Below are 25,126 nucleotides of genomic sequence, written 5' to 3' on the forward strand. Positions count from 1 at the left end.
ACTGTTCCTACAGTGTTCCTAAACAATGGAGACCAACAGCCAAAGCTGAGTAGAACACGAGACACAGCACATCTGAAGCACCTAGTATACAGTGAAACACATAGGGGACCTGACTTAAATAAAGTCAGCAGGACACTGGCAAACATTCTCAGGGCTCTTATATTGGTCAGGCAGTGTTCTAAGCATAGATATATCTTAACTTAGTCCTCCTAGCACACTATAAAATAGGTACTCTTATCACCCCCATTTCTACTGAAAAGAAAATGGAGGCACAGACAGGTTGATACCAAATATCAGTAAGGGGCAGAGCTGAGATTGAAATACAGTCTGACTCAAGTGTGCACTCTTCACTGTGACACATGCTGCCTCTCAATTGTGAGCAAGTGGGGACAGTGATTGTGGCACGTAAACAAAGAAAAAATTAAAATAAAAGCAAGATTAATGACATGGTTAGGTGAGGCTGAGACTCCCAAGTTGTCCACCCACTATCCAGTCTCTCCATTCTCCTTGGAAATAGACTATATTATTTTCCCAGAGCCTTGTACAGATAAGAGTAGTCAAAGAGATGTCAGGAGACTTCAGTGGCTGATATTCCTAGGAAGGTCTTTTTGCCCCTTTGTCCCCTGCCCCTTGGCTTCATTCTGCCTGGAACTCCTACTTGATGGCTGGAGTTGCTACAGCCATTCTGTGACCTTGAGGATGAAGTCCATTTGCATATGATAACCGAACAGGAAGAAATTAGATTTGTGGAGCTGCCACAACCGTCCCATAACCTGCCTAGTTTGGGACTAGGTTTTTTTTGTGTGTCAGAAAAAAAGAGCCAATTTGTTTACATTACTGTAATTGGGTCTCACCTAAACAAAATTCCTAATATTCAATTGGAGTCATAGAACATGACCCTCAGATTCAGCCCTCAAATCTTCCTGCTAGAAACACATTTTATAAATCCTACAAAGTAATGAGGAATTCCTAGACTTCTAATTAAAAACTGGTTTGCAAACCAAATGTTCCTTACTGATAGGACCACTGATAGGTAGAAAGGGAATGACAAGAAGAGATGAGAAGAGCAAGAGCAGTGCCTGAAGTGACAGAGGCTGGAAATCAGGGCTCTTTGGGAGATATTTACCAAGATGACCTTATTTTAGCAGGCAAATTCGATAAACAATACTTGCGTGCTGGAATAGCCACTACATTGTAACAAAGCACTAAGCAGCTGGTACAGTCCTAGCCAAACCATAGTCAACCTTTTCTAAAAGCATCTAGAACCATTTAAATGGTATTTTACCTAAACACATCCTTTGTAGGAGTTTGGAAGAGGGACTTGGAGGTCCATTTTGTCCCAAGGAAGCTTAAAACAAGAGTTTCAAACTTCAGACTCACGAACGGGGTTAAAATGAAATGTTAATGGGCTTAACAAGAGAATGGGGAAAATAAAGAGAAGTAGAGTCATTCATCAAAATAACATTGTGTCAGCAACCCAAGACAGATCACTGCTGAGGGAGCAGGGCAGAAAGAAGAGAAAGAAACAAAAAAATAAAAAAAAAATAGAAAAATAAAAATAAAGCCCACCGCAAAGGGAATCCGAACGGGTTGGAGAAAAGGCATATGGTTTTACTGCCAATTCCAAAAAAAAAAAAAAAAAAAAAAAAAAAGAACAAAATGAAAAAAACCAAAAAACCACACAAAGAATTGCTATGCCAACAAATATACCATCTTCGGCGTTTGCAACATGCATAAATGCTCTTCAGGGAAACAAACACACATATGGCCGCATTTTTAATAAAAGCTTCTAGGCTTGGCCACTTTTTCTAAAACAGAACTACCCACGTACCTATCATGTTCTCCGCATAGTTGTTTCTCTGAATGTCCTGAGCCTGCCCTTTGGAATGCCTTGAAGTCTCTTGCTCTTGTCAAACACAAGCGTACATGGAAAACGACTTCTGAAAGACCTCCAAATTTCCCCATCCCTCAGGTATAAGATTACCCTGCAATCCCTTATCTCCTGCTTCTGTTACAAAAACAGAAGATTGGAAAAAGATACAACAGACTTCCTCCCGAATTCTTTTGTGTTGCAGGATGACTGGGATACGGCACTGCTACGGTGAGGTTGGTAGCCTGTCTGCCGCAACGTCATGGAACATAATTCACTTCATCCTAGTACCGAAAACTCTTTGTTACGGTTTTTCCAGCAATAACATATATCAGAAACAGACTTACTAGGTGGGTGCCTCAGACTGGCGAAGAACCTTAACACAAGCCCAGTGATTTTTCTGCGCTCAAAGAGAATTAATTTAAGTAATAGAGTGGGCAGGCTCGGACTCAAGCCAACTAATCCAGTTATCAATGAGGTATATAGTCTGTTGTCATCTTACATCAGCTGCTAGCACCTGTCTGGGTCACTGTGCTTTAAGCAGGCCTCGGAGGCCACATTGTCATTTTGTAAGAATGAATGAATGCTCAATGGTTGCCAAGGAAACCTGAGAACCACAATCCCACTCAAATCTATGATCTTCTGGCCATCAAAGCGCTTAAGTTAAATGTCCCACAAAAAGTGAAAAATTCTTCCTGGCTAAGGGCATCTATCTCTTCTTATGCTTATGAAAGGTGCAAAAGCTGTAGTGCCCGTGGTCATACATAGCTTCGGTTGGGCTGTTATTGGACAAAGCTATATTTTCCGCTGCTGAGGTCTTAGCCATCAGGAAGTGAGAACATGAGCTGATTTAGTCACCAAGTAAGTCAAGTATAAAATCAGCTTCATTGTCGTTTTTAATTTTTTGTGGACAGAACTTTATAATTTTTCAAATAACATTCATACCCTCCAGCTCACATCACTTTACAATCACCAAGGCAGATGGGTAAGGAAGCCACTGGTCCTCCTGCTTGAGCACTGGAGACGGAGGAGCTCAGTGAGCCTGAGGTACTGCCATTATAGGAGACTCTGTGGCCCCTTCAGACAAAGCAAAGGAGGAACATGGGGTGGGGAGGGGCTGGAGTGTGGGGACACTGCCCTAAAATAAATAAATAAATAAATAAATAAATAAATAAATAAATAAAAATAAAATAAAATATAAAATCGGGGAAGAAGAGTTAAAGTCAGTCACTTCTGAGGACCCCTTCCATAGAAACATGCTGAGTGCTACTCATTCCTCCAAAGTGGAGGCAAACAAGAAGAGAACAGGATATTAGAAGTGAATGAAGTGGACAATGGGAGGAGGAGAGAAGAAAGGAAAAATACATGTAAGGATGTCAACACACTCAGAATATAGCCCAGGGATAGCATCACTGGTGAGAGAAAGAACGCCCTTTGACATAGGGATTAAAAAAAATCAGGTTTAGATCTAAAACTTTAAGTAGCCAATGTTTTGGATGATGATGATAATGATATAGCAACTTTTTAGTTTCTAGATGGGTACCAGGTACAGAAGTTTGTACGAATCATACTCCTAGGTGTGTGGGGCATTGTTATTTCCAGGCTGTATAAGGAACAGATTTTTATTTATTTTTGGTTATTAACAAGTAAGTGGGAACTATTATAACCAACTCACAACATACATTTGCATATTTCCCAGGTGACATCACAGCTCTTTAAAGGGACCAACGCAGGCTGGAAAAAGCCTGGTATCCCAGTAGTGAACAAAGGAAGTTCGCTGTATTTCTATGTTTCTTTGATTTTTGAAATTTTATTTATTTTGAGAGAGAGAGAGAGCAAGCGAGCATGAGCTGGGGGAGGGAGAAAAGGAGAGGGAGAGAATCTCAAACAGAGCCTGTGCTGAGCGTGGAGCCCGACTCGGGCTCCATCCCACAGCCCTGAGATCATGACCTGAGCCGAAATCAAGAGTCAGGGGCTCAGATGATGGAGCCACCCAGGTGCCCCTGTGTCTCTTTGATTTTAAGATGCTCCATCAACTTAAAAGCCAGCCTTCCATTGCCGCCCCAAAAACAGAGAAAGAGAAGACAAAGACAAAAAAGACAAAGCAGAAAAGAAACACTGTCTCGCATTAAACCAAAAAGTGTGTTGGGATTGCAGGAACGTTAAAATGAGAGAAAGGATATTTCCCAAATCGAGGCAATAATGCTCGCTCTGTGTCTTGTATCAGTATTATGCTATAATGTAAGTTCTCATAATTTTCGAAAGCAAAATTGAACCTCCTACCCCCAGAAAGTATGACACATGCTGAAACACACTGTGTTGTATACTCTAAACAACTAAGTGACTAAAATGACAGCTAAAATTGTGTCCACTTCTGCTACCCCAAGACCAAAGAACGGACAGGGGTGCTACTTGCCTTTCCGGGCTCACACTCGGTCCCGTCTGCCCAGGGTGTGTGCTGAGTCCGGCATACTCCATCCACATTATTGCACCAGAGTCGTCTACACTGCATCTGTTCAGTTTGGTTAAACAACAAGCCAGTGACAATGTGATTAGATGATATGGAACCAGGCAAGAGTTGCTTTCAACTAATGTTTTGCCAACAAGATAGCATAGGTTAGAAACACATTTTTTTTCTCTGTATGATGATTGATAAAATATTCCAAGGGCTACAGAGAGCAGCCCATGGGACACATTTCTACGTCTAGCAGGACTTCAGGTGGGGTAAAAGGGTGATGTTTGCTATCATGGGAAACATAGAAAGGAATATAATCTGGGGTGAGTTTCACTTAAACATTTTTATTATTTCCGCAATTCCCCGGGTATTTCCAAAGTCTCTCCCACCAATACCACCAACCAGACACCGAAAGGAAGAGAATGGGGTACCTCAGAAAAGCACATTTTTGTCCATTTGCCTCCTGATAACCACTGGGTATCATTGGTCCAAGTGCCCACAACATACACATTAAAATATCCCACACCCATCGGTTAAGCTACCTATTGCCAGAAATGATTTCAAGCCCCACGGGGTCAGAGGGCACAGCCCTGACAAGCTACAACAGGGACATAGGTTTGTCTCATGAATGACCTTTACCGAATCTAGAAGAGTCCCTGTTATAAAGGTCATCCAGACAAGTCAGTGGGGATGAAAGGAGCCAAGGAGAGGAAAGGGCTGAGCTATGCCACTACTGGCCCGGTCACCCTGTCCTCTCTGAATCTCAGTTTCCCATGTGCAAAATGAAAATGATAATGACATCTCTCTTTTGGGCCATCACGACAGAGAAGTGAAAATGCGCAGGTAAAGCGCCATTTAACAGCGAGCGCTGTCACAGCTGATCGTCATCATCCCGTGGGAAACCGTGGATTAAAAACATCCAGAATCAATGGACAGGGGCAGAAGTGGCCCCCAAACACTTACCATGTATGGGCACACCTGAGAACCTGGTCCAAAAATCAATTCACATTGTTTATTCACGTTGTACAGGAGGCCTGGCAGTTGGGGAGGCAAAGGGTAGGATCTGGATTCGGGTTCATTAAGCAAACACTCGCCGTAACCAGTGCTATGGAAAGTAGAAAAACACAGATAGTGAGAGCCATGACGAGAAGGGGCTGTCAAGGGGTCCAGATGAAAGTGAAGGCCATCCCGCCATTTTAAAGGTAGAGAGGACAGTTCCTTTATCACATGTGCTTTATTCTTTACATCCCAAGCTAACATCCAGAAGTGGAAGCTCTATTTTTGGTGTATACTTGTTTGTGGAACCGCTGGCTCTGCATACAACACAGTCAGTAGGAAACATTCAGCTTTTACAGCGTTTGTCACAGTTTGGGGCAATTATCTGTTTATTTTTTACTCTCATCTCCAGTAGACTGTAAGCTTCTTAGGGGCAAAGATAGCGTCTTTTTCACCCAAGCATGGGGCTCTAAACACCATAGCAACAGGTCTTTGGTAAATGTTTGCTGAGTAGAAGAGTGAGTGAATCAATAACTATAAGAAGAAACACTTCAGGCCATCTGGTTGGAAAGAAAAACAGCAACCCTCAAGTTCTTTCACTTTTCTGCAAACACCTCTTCTGGAAAATCACACCTGGTGAGTTCTGATTAATAAGGCCCCTCTTCCCCGTGGCTGGAGAAATAGACACCCAGTGACCTTGGACAATCACTTAAACCTTTCGTACATCTGGGAGAGAAAAGCAATGAATCTGTGACACGGGGATATTGTATAACGTAATTGGATCTTTGAGCTGCCTGGCAGGAAGCTTAAAAAACAAACCAAGAGAAAGAAAAGAAAGAAGGAGAGAGAGAGGGAGGGAGGGAAAGTGAGAGACAGAGGAAGAATGTTCTTAATTCAACAACATGGCGGTCTGTGTGATCTTCACCCACCCCCATAACCCTCTTTTGGGTCATCTTGCCATCCTCTTCTTTTCGGAGCCAAAATTACTAAGTCAGAACCACAAGAATTCTGTGGCCTTCCCTCATCGTGTCATCACCATGGGTCCTCCTCCAAGGCCCAAACAGAATTCATAGCTTCACCAAGAATGAAGCCACATTTACATATTTGCTTTAAGATCCCGGCCTTCTCTTGAGCTCAGTCTGTAATCTTCGAAACGGGCCAGGAGAGGAATGGCACAGATGTCAGAGAGGATTTTTTTTTTTTTTTAACCTCCTCCCAGGAATGTCAACAAAAATAACAACTCCAAAGGAATGCTTGACTCTACATTGTCTTTCCCACAATGAGTTCGCTACACGGAGACCAGACACTAGAAGCCCGGGCTCAAAGAAAGTTTAAGTCTTACTCTAAAAACTCAGTGATATATTTTCGACTACATTTTGACCACAACCAGGGGTTGGTGTAGAAGTTCAATGTCGGAGCCATGACATGCTGGGGGCTCTTGACGCCTTCCTCCTTGCACTTGTTGTTGTCATCATGAGGCATGTTAAACCTACGGTCAAAGACACAAAGACAGGGACGACAATGAATACCAAAGCACCGAGTTCTTATCACTGGTTCAAGGAGGCACCTGTCAAAGAGAAAAATGTTAACTGCCTTCTGCATTTTGAATAGGAACCCACATCCTGGGGAGCAGGAGAAAACTTCCCAGATGGTTGAAGAGGGAGCGGAGCCCAGAACGTGATTCTCATCCAAGTTCATACGAAGTGCCCTTAATGTATTAAAAAAAATGACATAACGGGGTGCATTATCTGGGTTAAGTGTCCTTTTTGGAATTGCAGACGCTCCGAGCGTGCTATAGTTGATGCTAGAATACAGTAGTTGGAATTCCTAATAAGCCGTTCAAGGCCAACTTATAGAGTCAAGAATTTGGCAAGTTATGATAACAGTGCAAAGATAAAGAGTCCTTCAAGTGTCAAACCTTGAAGCCAAAAACTTTCTAATAAGAGGCTCACTATGGGTCTTGGCATCTCCTCCTTTGGGGTCAGGTTGACAAATGACACAGCCACGTAGGTATATCATTATAAAGGTATGGAAAGTTCGTGCACAATAAAACCCATTAAGGAAAGCTGAAAGCATGGAAACTAGAAGCATGCCAATTCCACCAGCTTAACGCAGACGGGGCAAATAGTTTCATGCTTCCTGCCAACGCCGATTGATTGGTACTGCTTCGTCAAAAGTTGGGCACAAAAGGATTCTTAAACTAATCCAGGTTCTGCCCAGAGAAAAGGCTATGATGGAGTGCCAATGTCCTCTGGGGCCTGGGAGGGAACTCAGCAGCGGCATTAACACATACTTGCCATTCTTGGCTTCGCTGGAGGAAATGGGGTGGGGGGAATGATAGGAAGCATTTCTCAATCTAGAAACATCAGTTCTATGACCCACATGCCATTCTCAGCTCTGGTAATGAACTCATGAACTCAGAGGGGATGTCCTCTCTGGATGCCTCCCCAGTCACAAAATTGGTGCATGTGGCTAATTTTGCATTTAGTTGGGGAATCCCCTCCACTAGTTCATCTTGCAACAGGGAGATCAGCGAGCTAGACAGAAGGTGGACACGTATTCCATGTGAATCTGGAAGCTGGAATCAAAGCCTGTCAAGTCCATTCCATTCATTTCTCCTGGGTTTGGTTTTCTTCTTCTTCTAAAACAACTTGGGCTCTTCAATAATTGCCCACAGGAATAATTGCCAGATGGAAATTACGAGACAGAAAACCTTCATCGGTCTAGGTTAAAAAGAATAGTGGGTCTTCATGCTTAAGAGTCCATTTTCTTAAAAGAATGACTGCCCCTGTTTCCCGTTCCCAACTGCAAAGTCAGTGTCACACCTCCACCGGGAAACCCAACCCATGCAAGATGCTCAAACCATGCTTGTTTGTTTTTCTGTGGTGTGAAGAAGGCGTTTACTCATCACCCCAAACATGCCCAGATAAAATCAAGTTTATTTCATCAAACCAACAGAGAACTTCTTTTCATTCAAATGTCAGGCATGTTTGCTCACAGCAGGGGCTAGACTGTAATATTCACTGAGCACTTTACTAAAAAATAAGAACCGAGACTTTTTTTTTGCATTCACAACATACCAGGCAATGTGTTAATTGTGTTAGATGCTTTATTTCATTTAACTACCTTATGTGAAAAGTGCTATTATGATCTGCATTTTATAGATGAGAAAATACGAGTCATAGAGAGACTGAATTACTTGTTTAAGGTCACAAGGGTGATGGGGTGAAGGAGCTGGGATTGGAAACCACTCCAGCCTGATTTAAAAACCCCTGTGTTTTGGAATACATATAAAGCATATTCCCTCCTATTAGACAAATTGTGGAAGAGATTCAGGAAGATCATGTAAGAATCTCTGTATCCAGGAGAGATTCAGTTACTTTCCAAATTCCTCCCCCCACTCAGATTTTGTGCCTCTGGAAACAGGTATGAGAAGGTAGGAGCAGTTTTTTTTGTTTTTTTTTTTTTAAGCATCTAATGATACTCAACAGATACAAGATCGATAGCTTTTTTCCCCCCAGCAGGGTTTTATGTTATCAGAGAGTCATGACTGTTACAACTTAACGTTTACATCTCTAAGAAGTTCATTAGAAAATCTGCTACAAAGTACTGTAGCAAATTAAAAAAAAAGATATTCATACTCCATTAAATATAAGCAAACCTAACTCTATGAGACAAAGCACCAAAATGAAAAGAATTCCCTAATGGGCTAGAAATTTACTTTTTGTTTAGCTAATAACTCTCACCATTCCCCAATTATTTCATTTTTAAAAAAATTTCCTGACACCTCTGAGATGAGGTGCACATATATTAGTCCCACCTAATAGTGAGGAAAACAACATACATTTTTCTCAAGCCAAAGACAATGCAGAATTAGCACAATTCAGTCCAGAACTTGAGTATCTGGCTCCCAGTCTCCCTGTTAGAGCTGGTACCCCAGCATGAACAAACAGACTTGCAATTTAACATTGCTGAGGTCATTTGACAGGGACATGATATCTACCATGTGGTGACTATGTAAGTAAAAAACTTACCTAATGTAAGTAAAAACTCTTAGACCAATGCCAGAGACATGGTTTTTGTGGTGGGAGATGTTTGTTAACTGTATAGTCACACAGCTGAGGCTCTCTGTGGCTGAAAATATTTAGTTTTTGCTAATCAAAATTCTCACTCTCCTTAAAATGTCAACTTTATAAACCAGCTATCCTAAAAGGAGTTTCTAAGCTCTTGTGAGGAAGAAATTAAACTATATTTCTTTATAGTATACCTATATAGTATAGTATACTTTATACTATACCTTTCTTAACTGTAGATTATACGTGATAGTTAATCTGTTAATCACAGAAACTCTAGCCCTTTGGATACATTCCAACTCTAACTTTCCTCACTCTGGTCTCCTGAGGCAGGAATGGATGCCTTGTTGAAATGCCACCCTATTCTTCATGGTCAAATCTATACCTCCTACTTAAAGGTCTAAAGGAATTTACTAGACTTTATGCAAAACAAACAAAAGTCCCCAAAAGAGTCTATTAAAATAAGTTTGGGAAAACTGAGTTAAAGAAAACTAAGCAGTTTATTTTAATATAGGACTTGTCAGAGCCTTTACTTTATGTTGCTGAGCCTTGTGACTCTAAGCAGGGCTAGACCAGGAAGAAAAAAAAATTTTTTTTAAATTAATTGACTATAAACCTCCTTTTTCTGACCCTCCGGACCATTCTCTTGGAATTGTGCTGGAGCCCTTGTGTATTGGGAAATGCTGGTAGATTAGTTTTCAAACTGAGCTCCAAGAAATCCTTGAGTTTCACAAAAATATTTCAGAAATCAAAAGGAGAGAGAGAGAGAGAGAGATAGAGAGAGGAAGCTGACTAAGCAGGACTCTGGCTCACCACAACTGCTTAATGAAAGCCATGCTTCTTTTGTGCTATAAATACTGGGCTTTCTTTTTGCAGAAAAGAAAACAGGTGTTTTCTTAAAATATGCTTGAAGGTTCCTAGTTTCAAAATATATGTATTATATGTTGAACTAAATTGGAGATGTCTCTATATATGCATCTTGCTTCACTTCTAGAATAGCACACTGCACATAGGTGCCTTCAAAAAGCATTTGTTGAATAAAAAACTTGCTTAATAGATTATTTGCCTCTAAACAAGGTTAACACAGACATATAAATCAACATACAACTATATCTGTGACATCTTTTGAGAAAATTATTTTTAAAAGTATGGGTAATTAAATCATCCTAAAAAGAAAACAATACAGATCCAAAATCAGAATAATTCCTTGGTGAATTTACAGTTTTACCCCACCTTCTAGCTATGCTCTGTTTCTAAAGAATAAAAAGGAAAAGCCAATTTCATAATAAAACTAAGTGACTAGAGTTAGGAAATGTTTTCTTCTCTGTATCTTTTGCTCAATCTCTTCTCTGAAAGAGGGACCTCACTGCGCCCAGAGGCTGGATGTCTGAATGAAAGCCTTGTCTATTTACAGTCAGGAACCATCTGGATTTTGGAAAATCTTGTGAACCAGGGCAATGAAGGGAGACCCTTCCAGATAAAGATGTCACTCAGGAAAGTTTCCTAAGCTAATGGATGCTCTGCTTCAGTGGGTGGACTGGAAAGGGCTCATTCCTCCAATTCCCAGCAGGAAAGGAGAAGACTAGATGTTGGATGTTGCGCAGAACATGTGTGTGGTTCTGGTCTAGGGGACGCACGTCAGCTATGGGTAAAGAGGGGGTGCTGCGCCACTCGGCTTTCTAGAGTCAACTAGTTTTGAGGCTCTTCAACCCTGAAATCTCTGTTATGATTCAAGAAGTGACTTACACTCTTTCAGATCAAGGGGATACTCCCTGATGCAAAGGAAGAAAAGTTTTAGGTGACTCAGAATCAAATGAAAATGCAAAAAGGAAACATACACATGGCCCAGCTCATGGGCTATTGTGAAAGCCGTACTCAATCCACTGTCTTCACTAATAGAACAGCTTCTGTAGGGATCACAGATGGTACCCAGCTCAGCAAGACCTGTTCAAAGGAAAGCGAAGAAGGATTTACTTGAAAAAGCAATTGTGGCTTGGAATAAAAATGCAGGAAAGTGTTGTAGCCCTAGAGGAGGGGCACAGGAGACTCACCTAAAGTGTCACACTTGTCATGAGCTCTGCAGATATCCTGTCTGAAAGCAAAACAGACTTAGGGCCATGACAACATCAAAGAGTAAATGTCAACACAAGTAAACAGTTGACGGTCTTCTAGACATTCACAACAGTGCCCACCTTGCGGGGGAGGAGGTTACAAAGAGGAAACTGATGAGGCCGAGGGTTTGTAACTCAAAAAAGCTTGGGAACCAGTGACATAGGGATTAAAAGCTACATCAAGAGGGTTTCTTCTGCCACAGGGGTAGCTACAGAGTAAGTGAAAAACCTCTCCAACCTGGGCTTTCCCTCCTACTGTGATTCTAGTTTCTTCATGAACATTCCTGAAAAGGCTCTAAATGCCTCTCGCATCCGCTCACCTACGAGTCAGTGACTGTGACTATCTCCAAGGTGGCCAAGGGGAATTACAACCAGGACAGCACTTTATTTTAATATAGGACTTGTCAGATATATATAATCCCTACACGGCATTTTAAATACCTTTGAGTTTGTCAATACCATGTAAAAATTGGAAGATTTCACTTCAAAGAAAAACCCGTATTTCTGACTTTTTGCAAAATTACAGAAGTTGGCAACACCAGACGCCTTCGTGGCGTGGTAACAACCAGCTCCATCTGAAGAGCAGCTGCCTTTCATCTAAGGGTGTTTACTGTCGGGACTGCCTGACATATCCATTGCCTTCTTGGCACCTGTTGGCTCCTGTTTTGCAATTGGGGTGACTTTGCTCCCTCAATCCCAGAAACATCGTTGGTTGTCACAATCGAGAGGAGAGGCGACTGATAGGTAGTAGGAAGAGACTGTAGATGCTGTTGAACATCCTGCAATGCACAGGACTAAGGGTTTGGGAACCTTATGCGAGGGGCTGGTTACCAAGAATATATGACCTCGTCCCACCAACGTGACCAGAAAACTGGAAGATTTGAGGAATGAGAAATCCATATACCTCGTTACAAGAACAGCAGTATCGTGCTGGATTCCACCTTGAGAGTTCTTCGAGTGTTGCCATTGGCAAAAATTTTTTAAAGTTGTCTGGGCATTAAAAGAAATGGAAGGTCCTTCCTAAATGCAGAAAAGAATTATGATTGGCCCATTGTACCAACACCAATGAGATATGCCATTTCGGATACATGTACAAGAAAGAAGAAAAAAAAACTTGATTACCTGTTCATTATGAATCACAACTAAGTTCACAATAACAATATTAATTAAATTTCCAATACTTGGGTCTTTATAGATAGAGGCTACCTGCAACCGAGATAAATTTTTCAAGGTTAATTGTGAACTCTGTGTAAGCAATAAGCAATTCACTTCTTACGCCTGGGCTCCAACTCTTTCCATGTTTTCACGCAAACATATGCATTTGGTAGGTTCGAATTTGCATTCACTCAACAAACATTTCTTAACACTCTCTTTGAAAAATTCATAGATGGCAGTTTCAGATAAGAATGAATCCCAACAAGTTTAAATTTCAAAGCATTTTCCCCGGAAATTGCATCGCCACACAACTTAACAGTTCTTTGGATATTCATATAACACTGGATATTTATTTTTGATCAAGCTCTTTTATCCCAGTAGAAGTCCCAGATCGCCCAAGTATGGAATCTCACATTGACCACGTTTGCTAATACAGCTGTTCTTCATGTTTAACTCTCCTTTGTGTGCTTCACAACCTGGTAACCCATTTGGTTTGGTTTGGGTTGGGTTGGGTTGGGTTGGTTTTCATTATTATCATTAACTGTGAGAGTTAATGTTCATTGAATGCTTATTGTGTTACTAGATCCTTGCTGAAAACTGCATACACATTGGCATTTAGTCCCCAGAGCAAAACTCTGGGCTATCACAATCTTTGCACAACAAGTGAGAAAACTAAGCCTCAGAGGATTTAAGTAACTTTCCCAAGACTATAGATGGTGTTGAGTGGCAGAGCCAAAATGCTCAACCTACATCAGTCTGACCCAAAACCCAGGCTCGAAACTGAAATTCTTCTGAGGGGTCTGAATTCATGGGCTGGAAATAGACTTGAGTCTGAGCAAGGTGTGATTAGGTTTTCCTCTCCCCTCTCCAGGACAGGAGAGGGCTAGGGACTGGGGGACTGAGCATGGGGAAGGGAGGTGAGGGGGGAGTGCAGGTCAGGTGGGGTGAGGTGTGGGATGGGGAGCACAAGGGACTGGTTGGTAAGGAGAAGCATAGGCCAGGGAGAGGGAAGAAGAACTCTAAAGCATAGCTCCCAAACACAGCTGCTTTTCACAATCTTTGAGGGGAATTTGTTAAAAGTAGGTTCCAGTTTACATAAATTAAGGTCAATCTATTGGAATAAATGCTGTGTTGAGTCCTAAAATGAATGAGGGTAGATTGTATGCACTATTATAGAACAATCTCCAACATTTTTAAAAGAAAAGAACAGTATGTAAAATGGTGTATTACAATGTTCTATTTTGGTTTGCGAAATATTGTATATGCACACGTATTTGGTCATGTTGTCCAATATGGTAGCCACTTGCCACATGTGGCCACTGAGCACTGGACATGTGCCTTGTCTAAAATGAGATGTGCTGTTTAATGTAAGACACATACTGAATTTGAAGACTATGGATTAAAAAAAAAACACTAAAATATCTCATCAGCAATTTTTGAAATGACAGCATTTTGGCAGAAATTAATATACATTATTAAAACTAATGTTACTTGTTTTTTTTTTTAATTACATATGTGGCTTGCATTATGTTTCTATTGGGCAGTGCTGGTAGACACATATGCAGAAAAACTTTTAATGGTAGTTGCCTCTGGGAAGGGGCCAGGGTAGGAAATGACACTTCTTTTTCATGATTAGTCTTTGGTTCTGTTTTTAATTTTTTAATTATTATTAATTACTAATTATTATTAATAATGTAAATCTATTGATTTTTCTATTTGAAGTGAGAGTAGGAAAATACAGAGGGATAGATCTGTGGGCCTCATCCCAAGGCTACTTAATTAGACCCATAGTTAGCCACGCAGGTGTGTATGTCAGACAAAGAGCCCTGGGGTTGGGAAGTGGACCATCTAGACATCACATAAGTGTCTAAGCCACTTACTAGCTTCACAAGACCATGGGCAAGTGACCTAACTCCTCGGAGGCTCAGTTTTCTTATCTATAAAATGGGAATGAGAATTCTACCTAGCAGAGCTGCCAGGAGAATTAGCAACGATGTCTTTTAACTAGGAGGCACATTGTCTAAAAAAATACACACTCCGCCCTGTCACCATTATTGTTATTATAAAAGGCAACCAATAGATCATCTGATGTTCTCTTCAGTCACTTGCCTGAATCGTTGAAATGCCAGCCCTGAGAATGATCCTCCAAAGCACGGGGTGGAAACCCATTTCCCAATGGCACATTTAGGGACCTCATAAATCACCTTCTTTTGAATGTACTTACAATTGACATTAGAGTTAAAATATAGTGTTGAAGGTTTGGTCCGTGGTATAAAACCATTTTGTAGTCCGCCACCACCATCACTTCTACAAACCGTGGATAGGATAAAAAACGTTTTGTTCTTCTGTGGGTCCTCTTTTCCCTGATGCTGTCCGTCTTGTTACTATAGGCAGAAAGGGCCTTTGTTGCTAAGCTGGCTTTTAATACAGCCACATCTTCAGCCAGGCTAGGTCTGTCTCCCAATCTTCTTGTTCTCATTTTCCTCTTGTCTTTGCTGTGACTATTTTTGTGTTCTGTAACAAATCGGAGGGCACGCATTACATTTCAAACCACTTCTCTTTCATATTAAGAATTTAATTTGCCATATCTTAGAAGATGATGCCTCTGCTGTCAAATTATAGACAAAATCAAGTTCTACACACTGTGGACTCTACGGGAGAAACTCAATCTGCACTCTCATCTGAGTGACTAAGGAAATTGTCTAAGGGACTTGAAATTAGCTTCCCTGGAAGCTTCCATAAATGCTCACTTAAGGTCTTAGGAAATCAGGCATGAGTTTAAGGGAGACAATTGCCCATGACTCTTTTCATTTGGTAACCAAAGTCTTGCTGGGTTGTAAGCGGTTTCCATTCACTGTTCTTTGCCATAGATACAGTAAGGACCAGCAAGGGTACTGAGGTTTACAGAATGGAAATGGAGATGTTTCCTATACACCACGTTTGATATTTAATGAGATTCAGGAGAAAGAGACCTGGGAGGTGGCCAGGCTAATAGACCATACAAAGGAACTCTAGAAAACACATGACAAGGTATTTTTCTATGACCTCATGAAATCATTGTCTTACATGAAATGTAAGAATAGAATCACTGCTATTCATTGCCTCCGAATTTTTAATTAATTTAGTTTAGGGCTCAGTTAAGGAAGTCGATTAAACATAGAGAGGGTAAACAGGCCATGGAGGCCATGGTGTGTAATGCCAGATTAGCTCTACTCACTCTGACTCTTGCCTAGCTACGTCCTCAGGTCTATACAATCTTGCTGCTCAAAGTGGGGTCTGCGGACCAGCACCACAGCAGCCCCTACAAGCCTGTAAGGACTGCAGACTCTTCCGCCCCACTCCAGACCCGAAATATCAGACCCTCCAGTTTAATGAGATCTCCAGGGGATTCATATTCATGGTAATGTTTTGAGAAGCGCTGGTCCAGAGTGTGGCTTGAAGCTTGTGTTGCTGGTGAAAATGTTCAAACTCGAAGTCATCAACCACACCATATACCGAATAAGCATGAAGAGTGCTTGCCCAAATAGGCTCGGAGTAAAAACAGAATTTCATCCATTATCTTGCCTACCATCTCCTAAATGTGTTTTAAAGTTTTAATGCCAGCAGCCTGTAGTCTAAGACAGACCACAGAGTTGTACAACTGACAAGTATGTTTATCTAAGATACAAAGAATAGAATTTATTACATCAATAACAACAACAACAACAAAGGGTAAGCCAGAGTTGTTTCCTATTTGCAGGGTTCAAATATTTGACCATAAAAACCATTGCTAAACAACCCATTTAGGCCAGGATGTGTATTTTGCCCAAGTTGAGCATTTTAGCAGGTGTTAAATACTGAAATCAGTCCACACGGTTATGACTTGTTTTGCGGTCCAGCCATAGCCCACAGTGCTAGCCCAAAGTCTGGTACACAGTAGGATTCAATATCATATTCTTTTCTGCCAGTCTCTCCTGAGTATATCCACATATGTTATACCCATGCCACATGGGTATTTAGGCCATCCATTTTTAAGTTATCAAAATGACTATGGAATACGTACTGATCAAGTACTTACTATGGGCCAGGCATTGAACTAGGCTCTTTTGTGTATGTTATCTCACAATTACTCTCAAAATGAGAAAATTAACCTCTACTTTACACATGAGGAAACTAAATCTCAGAGAGGTTGAGCAACTTGTCCAAAGTCACACAGCAGAAAGTGGAGGTATGAGGCATCAGACATGGGTTTGATCGATGGCCTAAAACGTGCTCTATTGGAGCTAGATTTTTCAAAAACTAAGGATTGAAATGGGCTCATGGCTTGTTTAAATCTCAACTGAACAAAAGAGAGCATGTGGATATTTTCACAAAGACCAGCTTTTTACAACAGGTGTTTGGCAGCCATGTTGAAAAGTACATAGTTTTTAATATATTAAGAAATAGTGTCATTCATTTTATGAAAAACAAATAATCCTGTTTAATGTCTTCCATAAAGGCTTAATCTAATTGTTATATTCAGTAAAGTTTCGAAGGCTTTAAAGTCTCTCTTATTCTCCTACTTTCTATTTCACTATTTTGTGCTCTAATCTTTATTGTTTTCTTCTCTCTGCAGGGTGTAGTTTTGTTTTCTCTTCCTTTTCCAGTGTCTTTTAAAAAAAATATTTATTTATTACTTGAGAGAGAGAGAGAGAGCACAAGCAGGGGGAGAGGCAGGAGGAGACAGGGAGAGAAACTCAAGCAGACTCTCTGCTGGGCATGGAGCCTGAGCTGGGGCTCAATCTCAGGACCCTGAGATCATGTTCTGAGTGGAAACCAAGAGTTGGATGCTTAGCCAATTAAACCACCCAGGCATCCCCTTTTTTGACTGTCTTAAAGGAGAAGGTTAGATGATTGACTTGAGATATTTCTTCTTTTTTTTTTTTATAGGTTTTATTTATTTATTTGTCAGAGAGAGAGAGAGAGAGAGCGAGCACAGGTAGATAGAATGGCAGGCAGAGGCAGAGGGAGAAGCAGGCTTCCCGCCGAGCAAGGAGCCCAATGTGGGACTTGATCCCAGGACGCTGGAATCATGACCTGAACTAAGGCAGCTGCCCAACCAACTGAGCCACCCAGGCGTCCCATATTTCTTCTTTCTTAATAGAGCCATTGATTGCTCTAAATTCCCCTCTAGGCATTGCTTTACCTGCATCCCATAAATTCTGGTATGTTCTATCTTCATGCTTACTCATCTCAAAGTATTTTCCAACCTCCCTTTTGACCTATTGGTTATTTTAGCATGCTGTTTACTTTTCACATATTTATGAGCTTCCTATTTTTTCATGTTTTTGATTTCTACTTTCTTTCCCCTGTAGTCAGGAAAGGTACTATGTATTACGTCTATCCTTTTAAATGTACTGAGTTATTATTATTATTTTTTTAATGGTCTCATGTATGATCTATTCTGGAGAACATTCCATGTGCACATCAGAAGAATTTGTATTCTGCTGTCACTGCACAGAGTGTTGTACAGATATCTGCTGGGTGTAGTTGATGTACGGTGTCTTCCAAGTTTTCTATTTCCTGCTGATTTTCTGCCTCCCTGGTCTAACCATTACTGAATATGGGGTATTAAAGTTTCAACAATTACTGGTGAATTGTCAGCTTGTCCCTTTATTTCTGTCAGTTATTGCTTCACGTATGTGGTGCTCTGTTAGAATGTGCCCCTATATTCATAATGGCTAAATCTTCCTAGTGAACTGGCCCTTTTTAATTATAAAACATGTTGATAAATTTTATCAATAAAGTAATGTGAAAGAAGCCAGTCAGTATAGGATTCTAGTCAGACAAAAGTTCAGAATTAGGAAATCAAGAGAGACAGAAAGTAGATTAGTTGCTGGAGGTGGGGTGGCTAGATGAGGGGTTGGCAGCTGAAGCGCACAGTGTTTCTTTTTCAAGTGATAAGGATGTTCTAAAAGGGATGGTGATGAGGGTCACACATGTCTGTGAATGCACCAAAAGCCATTACGCTGGACACTTGCAGCGGATGAATGGTATGGTATGTGAACTTTATCTCAATAAAGCTGTTTAAAAAGAAAATACGTCACTTAGTTTGTGAAAAAGAAATACTCTTTACTAAGAGTCTTTTACCAGGTTTATTTGGAAGAAAAGTATACCTACAGTGAGAAAGACACTCAGCAAATGCTGTGTTCACTCCTTTTGACCATTCAGGGGGGAAAATACACTCTCAGAGACTCATCAGAGGGGACGTGTAACACGGGAATATGTGAACGGGAATCCAGGCTAACTAGACTGCCTAGAAACAGGCTTACTTACTTAAATGACAAAGCGGGAGAAATTCAGGCACTGATCGCAAGAAGACTACAATTTATAACAGAACAATGCATGTAAGTTCTAACATACCTGGAAGACCATTTCTTCGCTCACAAGTAATCTGTGTATCGAAGAAACAATTCTGTCTACTTTAGGTGGCATGAAAAACCAGGAATAAAATTACTTCTTCAGAATCAAAAACAACGTCTTTTGATATATGATACTTCCTGGTGTTTTACCCATCTGATCTTTTATCCTAACGAGTTACTATCCTATTTAATGACCCAATTAGCTCAACCCATTTCAAACACCTTACCCATTTTAACAGGCAACTTTAAATTTAGCATTAAAAATAGTATGAGCTTTAAAGATTCAGATATTCACAACGGCTACAAATGCATGAACATTGTTTCCAAGAACTGAAAATATGGAAATTGTAACTTGTAGACCTAAGACTCCACTCTCTTGCCTCTGAATAGAATCTGTAACAACAGAGAATAATCTCCACCAAGGGACATATGGTGTTAAGGTAAAAAGAAAGTCATCCACATTTCTCTTTAATGACCTTGGAGCATAACAGAATTGAGGCCAGTGTTTCAAATGGGCAATGTCACTTTGCTACTAATTTTATCAGAACGGGCTATGTAATGAAATGTCACTCTGGTGGAAGTACAAATTGTGTATTTTTGCTCTTCCTTTATTTTTTCTTTTCCTCACACACAGCTTTACATATATTAGTACTTTTTAAAATTTTTTATTTTTTTATTAACATATAATGTATTATTAGCCCCATGGGTACAGGTCTGTGAATCGCCAGGTTTACACACTTTACTACACTCACTATAGCACATACCTTCCCCAATGTCCATAACCCCACCACCCTCTCCCTACCTGCCCCCCGCCCCCGGCAACCCTCAGTTTGTTTTCTGAGATTAAGAGTCTCTTATGGTTTGTCTATTAGTACTTTTTATTGAGATATAATTTATAGGGGTTGCTGGATGGCTCAGTTGGCTCAATGTCCAACTTTTGATTTTGGCTCAGGTCATGATCTCAGAGTCCTGAGACTGAGCCCTGCGTTGGGGTCCATGTTCAATGGTGAGTCTGCTTGAGATTCTCTCTTTCCCTTCCCCTCAGACCCTCCCTGTCCTTTCTCTCTCTTTAAAAAAAACGGAGAGGGAGAGAAAATTTATACAAGCATAAAATTCACCCTTTTAAAGGGTATGATTCAGTGGTTTTTAACATATTCATAAAGTTGTGCAACCATCACCATTATCTGATTTTAGGATATTTTCATTGTCCTATAAGGAAACCCTGTACCCATTAGGGGTCATTTCCCCATTACCTCTTTTCCTCTAGCCCCTGGAAAGCACTTATCTAGTTTTTATATCTATGGATTTGCCTGTTTTGTCACTTCATACGAATGGAGTTCTACAATATGTGGCTTGTGACTCACTTCTTTCACATTTTATTTATTCACTCTTTAATTGCTGGGCATTTGGGTCTAACAACTCAGTTGAATAATACTGCTATGAACATGCATGTACAAATTTTTGTGTACCCATGTTTCCATTTCTTTTAGGTATATACCTAGAAGTAACTGCTGGGTCATGTAGTAACTCCATGTTTACCATTTTACGGAACTGCAAGATTGTTTTCCAAAATGGCTGCACCCTTCTCTTGTCTCTTCTTGGAGTTCAGATATGATGCTTAAAAATAGGAAATCATTCTTTCAAGGTTGTTCTCCTTTGAGGAGTCTTCAAAAATTAATTACATTTAGTTAACTAACTTATGAACAACCTGTCCTAGTTCCAATCTTAAAACAGCATGTTGAATGACAGAAGATACACAGATGGAAAACAAGCACATGAAAATATGCTCAACATTGTATACTGTCAAGGAAATGTAAATTAAAACAACATTAAGATACCACCACACATCAACTACAATGGCCCAAATCTGGAACACTGACAGCACCAAATACTGGCAAGGATGTTGAACAAAAGAAACTCTCATTCACTGATGGTGGGAATGCAAAATGGTACAGCCACTTTGGAAGATAGTTTGTCAGTTTCTTACAAAACTAAACCTACCATGTGATCTAGCAGTCATGCTCGTTGGTATCTACCCAGAGGAGATGTTCACAGAAGAAGCCACACATGGATGTCTATGGCTAGTATTCATAATCCTTAACACTGGAGAGCTACCAAGATGTCCTTCAGTACACAAACTGTGGTAGCACCGGGCAATGGAATGCTATTTAGGGCTAAAAAGAACTGAGCTAGCCAGCCATGTAAAGACACGAAGCAACCTGAAACGTATACTGCTAAGTGAAAGAGGCCAACCTGAAAAATGCTCTCTGCTGTATGATTCCAACTATCTGACATTCTGGAAAAGGAAAACAGCAAGGGCAGTAAAAGATCAGTGGTTGCTGGAGGTCGGGGTACAGAGAGATGGACAGACAGAACACAGAGGATTTTCAGAACAGTGAAAATACTGTGTATGAAATTGTAATGATGGATACATGTCATTTTTAAACTTTTGTCCAACTCCATAGACTATAAAACACTTAAGAGGAAATCATAATGTAAATATGGACTTTAGGGGATGATGATACAACCAGATGAGGTAATCATTATTATATGTCAATGTAGATTCGCCAGCTGTAACAAAGGTACCCTCTGGAGATGGATGTTGATAATAGGAGAGGCAATGCATAGGTAGGGGCAGGGGGACAGATGGGCAATAAACTTAATACAAAAAAAAACACAAAACCCCAAACAGAAAAGCATGTGGTGTCTCCAAAAATCAAAAGCATATTTGCATTCAGAGAAAAATGCAATACTTTGCACCCTGAACCGCTGCATGCATGGATAAACACATTCAGGCAGGTTGAACAGCGGGAAGTGGCACCAAGGCCATGTCATAGGCGCTCCAGTTGTAACACTGTATATCAGGAAGATGAGTTAATATTGGCTTTTCCAACTGTTCTGGCCTTGCTGACCGGTAAGGAGAAGCAGAGATGCTTAGGCCAGCACAGTGTTCCGACACCTCATGCTCCAAAGGGAGCAGCCCTCAAGCCCTTTTTGACCCTGGGCAAATAACTGACTTGCATTCTCCCTCTGCCCTCCCATTTAGAAACCTGAATAAGAACACTACTCATGGGGCGCCTGGGTGGCTCAGTGGGTTAAGCCTCTGCCTTCGGCTCAGGTCATGATCTCAGGGTCCTGGGATCGAGCCCCGCGTCGGGCTCTCTGCTCAGCAGGGAGCCTGCTTCCCTCTCTCTCTGCCTGCCTCTCTGCCTACTTGTGATCTGTCAAATAAATAAATAAAATCTTATAAAAAAAAAAAAAGAACACTACTTATGTAGTGTTATGTAGTGTTTATGTAGGCTTATGTAGGCTTGCTCTGAGGAATGGTTGGAGCTCATGCACACAAAATGCCCAGCACATAGGAAGCGACCCATAAATAGTGTTATGTTTTCTACCTTTCCCAAGTTATAAAGTCAGAACTAAAAAAGGAAGCATTTCAGGGAGAGTGACATTGTAAAAATATTTTTCTGGATTACAGTAACAATTCCAAAGATATAAACTGTTTACATCCTGAAGTGATCTTTTCTAAGGCACTTCTCTGGATGTCAGTTTCTCTGACCTCTTAAAGGGCATGTAAATCCCTGCTGCTACATTAAGGTGGTCTTGAGAATTAAATAACAAATTGTACAGAAAATGCCTTATATATTGGGGCACTTGGGTGGCTCAGTCAGGGAGGCAATGGCTCTTGATTTTGGCTCAGGTCATGATCTCTCTCTCTCTCCTTATGTGCCCCCCTCTCAAATCAATCAATCAAGCAATCTCAAAAAAAAGAAAGAAAGAAAACTCCTTCTATATTATAAGTTGAATTTTAGAAATTACTTCTTGAACACCCATTTTATGCCAGGTACAGTGCTAGATAAGTGGAAATAAACAATGGAAACAATGAAACAAAAATAAAACTTGGGGCCAATCCTTAAAAAGAAAGAATAAAGATAAATTTAAAAAATAAGAATAAAGATAAATAAATAAAAATTTAAGATGGCCTCATTACTTAAAACCTCATAGTAAAAAAAAAAAGAAAGAAAAACAACTGTAATATTTGGTTATTTTTTGGTAAAAAACATTTTTTTTAAAGATTTTATTTATTTGTCAGAGAGAGAGGGTGAGAGAGCGAGCACAGGCAGACAGAGTGGCAGGCAGAAGCAGAGGGAGAAACAGGCTCCCCGCTGAGCAAGAAGCCAGATGTGGGACTCGATCCCAGAACGCTGGGATAATGACCTGAGCCAAAGGCAGCTGCTTAACCAACTGAGCCACCCAGGCGTCCCTGGTAAAAAACATTTTTCAAGGAGCTTCATGTCACATTGCCATGCAATAAAACGCGTATTATATTCCTAAGTAACTGGAATCATTTTAGAAAATAACAACCAGGCCTGGCTATTCAGCAGTTACTCATTGAGAGTTTCACATCCACTGGGGCTGGGCTAAGGAGATTCAAATGTTAACTTTAACAGTTGGGAAGTTAATTATTGTTCTCTATTTTTATAAGGTTTATCAAAATTTAACTGAACTTCCTTAAGGCACTGAGCCATCTTGTGACTTCACGGTCCAAGTGGGCAGAGAAGTCACAGCACAGAAGCAAAGGGAGGACTGCCCCCCTTTCTGCTTTACCCTGGCTTGACAGCCAGAAGGAAGCTGGACGGGAATCCCAAGTGGTTTTGCACTTGGCTTCTGGAGGTGGACCAGCTCTCATTGGTAGCCCTGCCCTAGCACTACTCTAGCCTCAGAGGCTCAGTTTTCCCATCTGTAAAATGAGGATAATAACAGCTCTTTGTAGGGTTGACCATGAGGATAAAAGAGACAGCAGGTTAAATGCCCTCGGGACAAAGCATGGCACATGGGAAGGATTCATGAAGTATTTATGGTGATCATAATGACTGTTAATTTCTCTCTCAGTCGTTTGAGGTCTATCCCTTCTGTAGGAATGAGGATGTTGATATTAAGGTTGCTCATGTAAAACAACGCTATTTCAGAAAGAATCTTCTACAAGAAAGGAGGGATGTGGAGGAGGGGGCTCAAGGATGCAGACCCAGTCCCTGCCCCCTTAAAACTCCCATCCAGGAAAGCGCACATGCGGGCTGATGGGGACAAGCCACGGTCTGGAGATGAAACTGGATGCAAACTAGTGCCACTAACACTTCTACCTGTCTGTGGCTCCAACAGCTGCTAACATACAGGGAACCCAAAGCAGAGGCCGGGGGCAGTTCCCCGGGCTGTCTTTGCTCTACTCATATCTAAGATCTGCATGAATCAGGTCTGTTCAGAGAGTTAATGATGCCTTCAGACAGGGATTCTGCAGGAGAGAAAACGCAGTCTACTGGGACCAGAGGAAGATGGATAAACAAGCACAGTGTGGGAAAAAGAAAAAAAAAAAAAAGGTAAGACATAAAAACACAAACAGCCATAAAACCAATGAATGTTCTAATAATAAAGAACAATGAGTTTCCAGCAAGTGGGTGGGGAAGGAGCTGTGGAGGGAAACCGTCCTGTAAGAATGAAAACTCACCAACATTTAATTTTTTTCAGGGTCCTCAACTGGCTAGCTTTAAAAACAACAGTGAGCCCCTAGATTCTTGCAAGGACCACACCCCCAAACCCATTTCTCTGCACATATAGGGAGCTTGGAGGAAAAAACAAATGGTGTGCTGAGGCTCTAGGGATCCTCCAAGCTCGGTACCAGTAGGGACTGTGTATGTGCAAAGGGCAGTGGCGGAAGAGATTTTGCTGAGGCTCCTTTTGGCTGGCTGGAACATTTATGAACGATGTCTCCCTGAGAGTGGTTTATGGAACATGAGTCCCAGAACACATTCCTGAAAACAAATAACATTAAGTGTGCAAAATATTCCACACAGCATTTACATCTGGGACTTTCTCCATGCTCATTAGCATTTTAAGAACTCCGAGAAGTCTTGCAGGAGAGAAGCTAGTTTACATGTGTTTAACCATGTCACCGGAAAACTGATGGGCTCTTGGCTGCTTTTCAGGGCAGGTGGGTAGTGGGGACTGACGCAGTCCTGGAAAGATAATGAGATGGAGAGAAGCGTGCTAAGGGGCCTTCCTTTCCGGGTGGTGGTGGTGGGTGGGGGTGG

General features: G+C 41.0%; 1 protein-coding gene across 3 annotated transcripts in view; it reads right to left on the minus strand.

Annotated features, from left to right (window-relative positions):
- The window catches only part of ADAMTS9 (ADAM metallopeptidase with thrombospondin type 1 motif 9), a 164,907-nt gene that overhangs the window by 120,697 nt on the left and 19,084 nt on the right, over window positions 1-25,126 (minus strand). For all 3 annotated transcript variants that reach the window (XM_032867326.1, XM_032867325.1, XM_032867324.1), the window contains exons 4-11: window positions 14,885-15,174; window positions 12,628-12,711; window positions 12,410-12,525; window positions 11,446-11,486; window positions 11,233-11,338; window positions 6,664-6,810; window positions 5,289-5,430; window positions 4,287-4,382 (exon numbers count right to left, since the gene is read on the minus strand). In XM_032867326.1, coding sequence (XP_032723217.1) covers window positions 4,287-4,382; window positions 5,289-5,430; window positions 6,664-6,810; window positions 11,233-11,338; window positions 11,446-11,486; window positions 12,410-12,525; window positions 12,628-12,711; window positions 14,885-15,174 — 1,022 coding nt within the window. The remainder of the gene's footprint in view (window positions 1-4,286; window positions 4,383-5,288; window positions 5,431-6,663; window positions 6,811-11,232; window positions 11,339-11,445; window positions 11,487-12,409; window positions 12,526-12,627; window positions 12,712-14,884; window positions 15,175-25,126) is intronic.

The sequence above is a fragment of the Lontra canadensis genome, unplaced genomic scaffold (genome assembly GCF_010015895.1).
Source record: "Lontra canadensis isolate GAN:19392208 unplaced genomic scaffold, GSC_riverotter_1.0 scaffold34, whole genome shotgun sequence".
Taxonomy (NCBI): Eukaryota; Metazoa; Chordata; class Mammalia; order Carnivora; family Mustelidae; genus Lontra; species Lontra canadensis.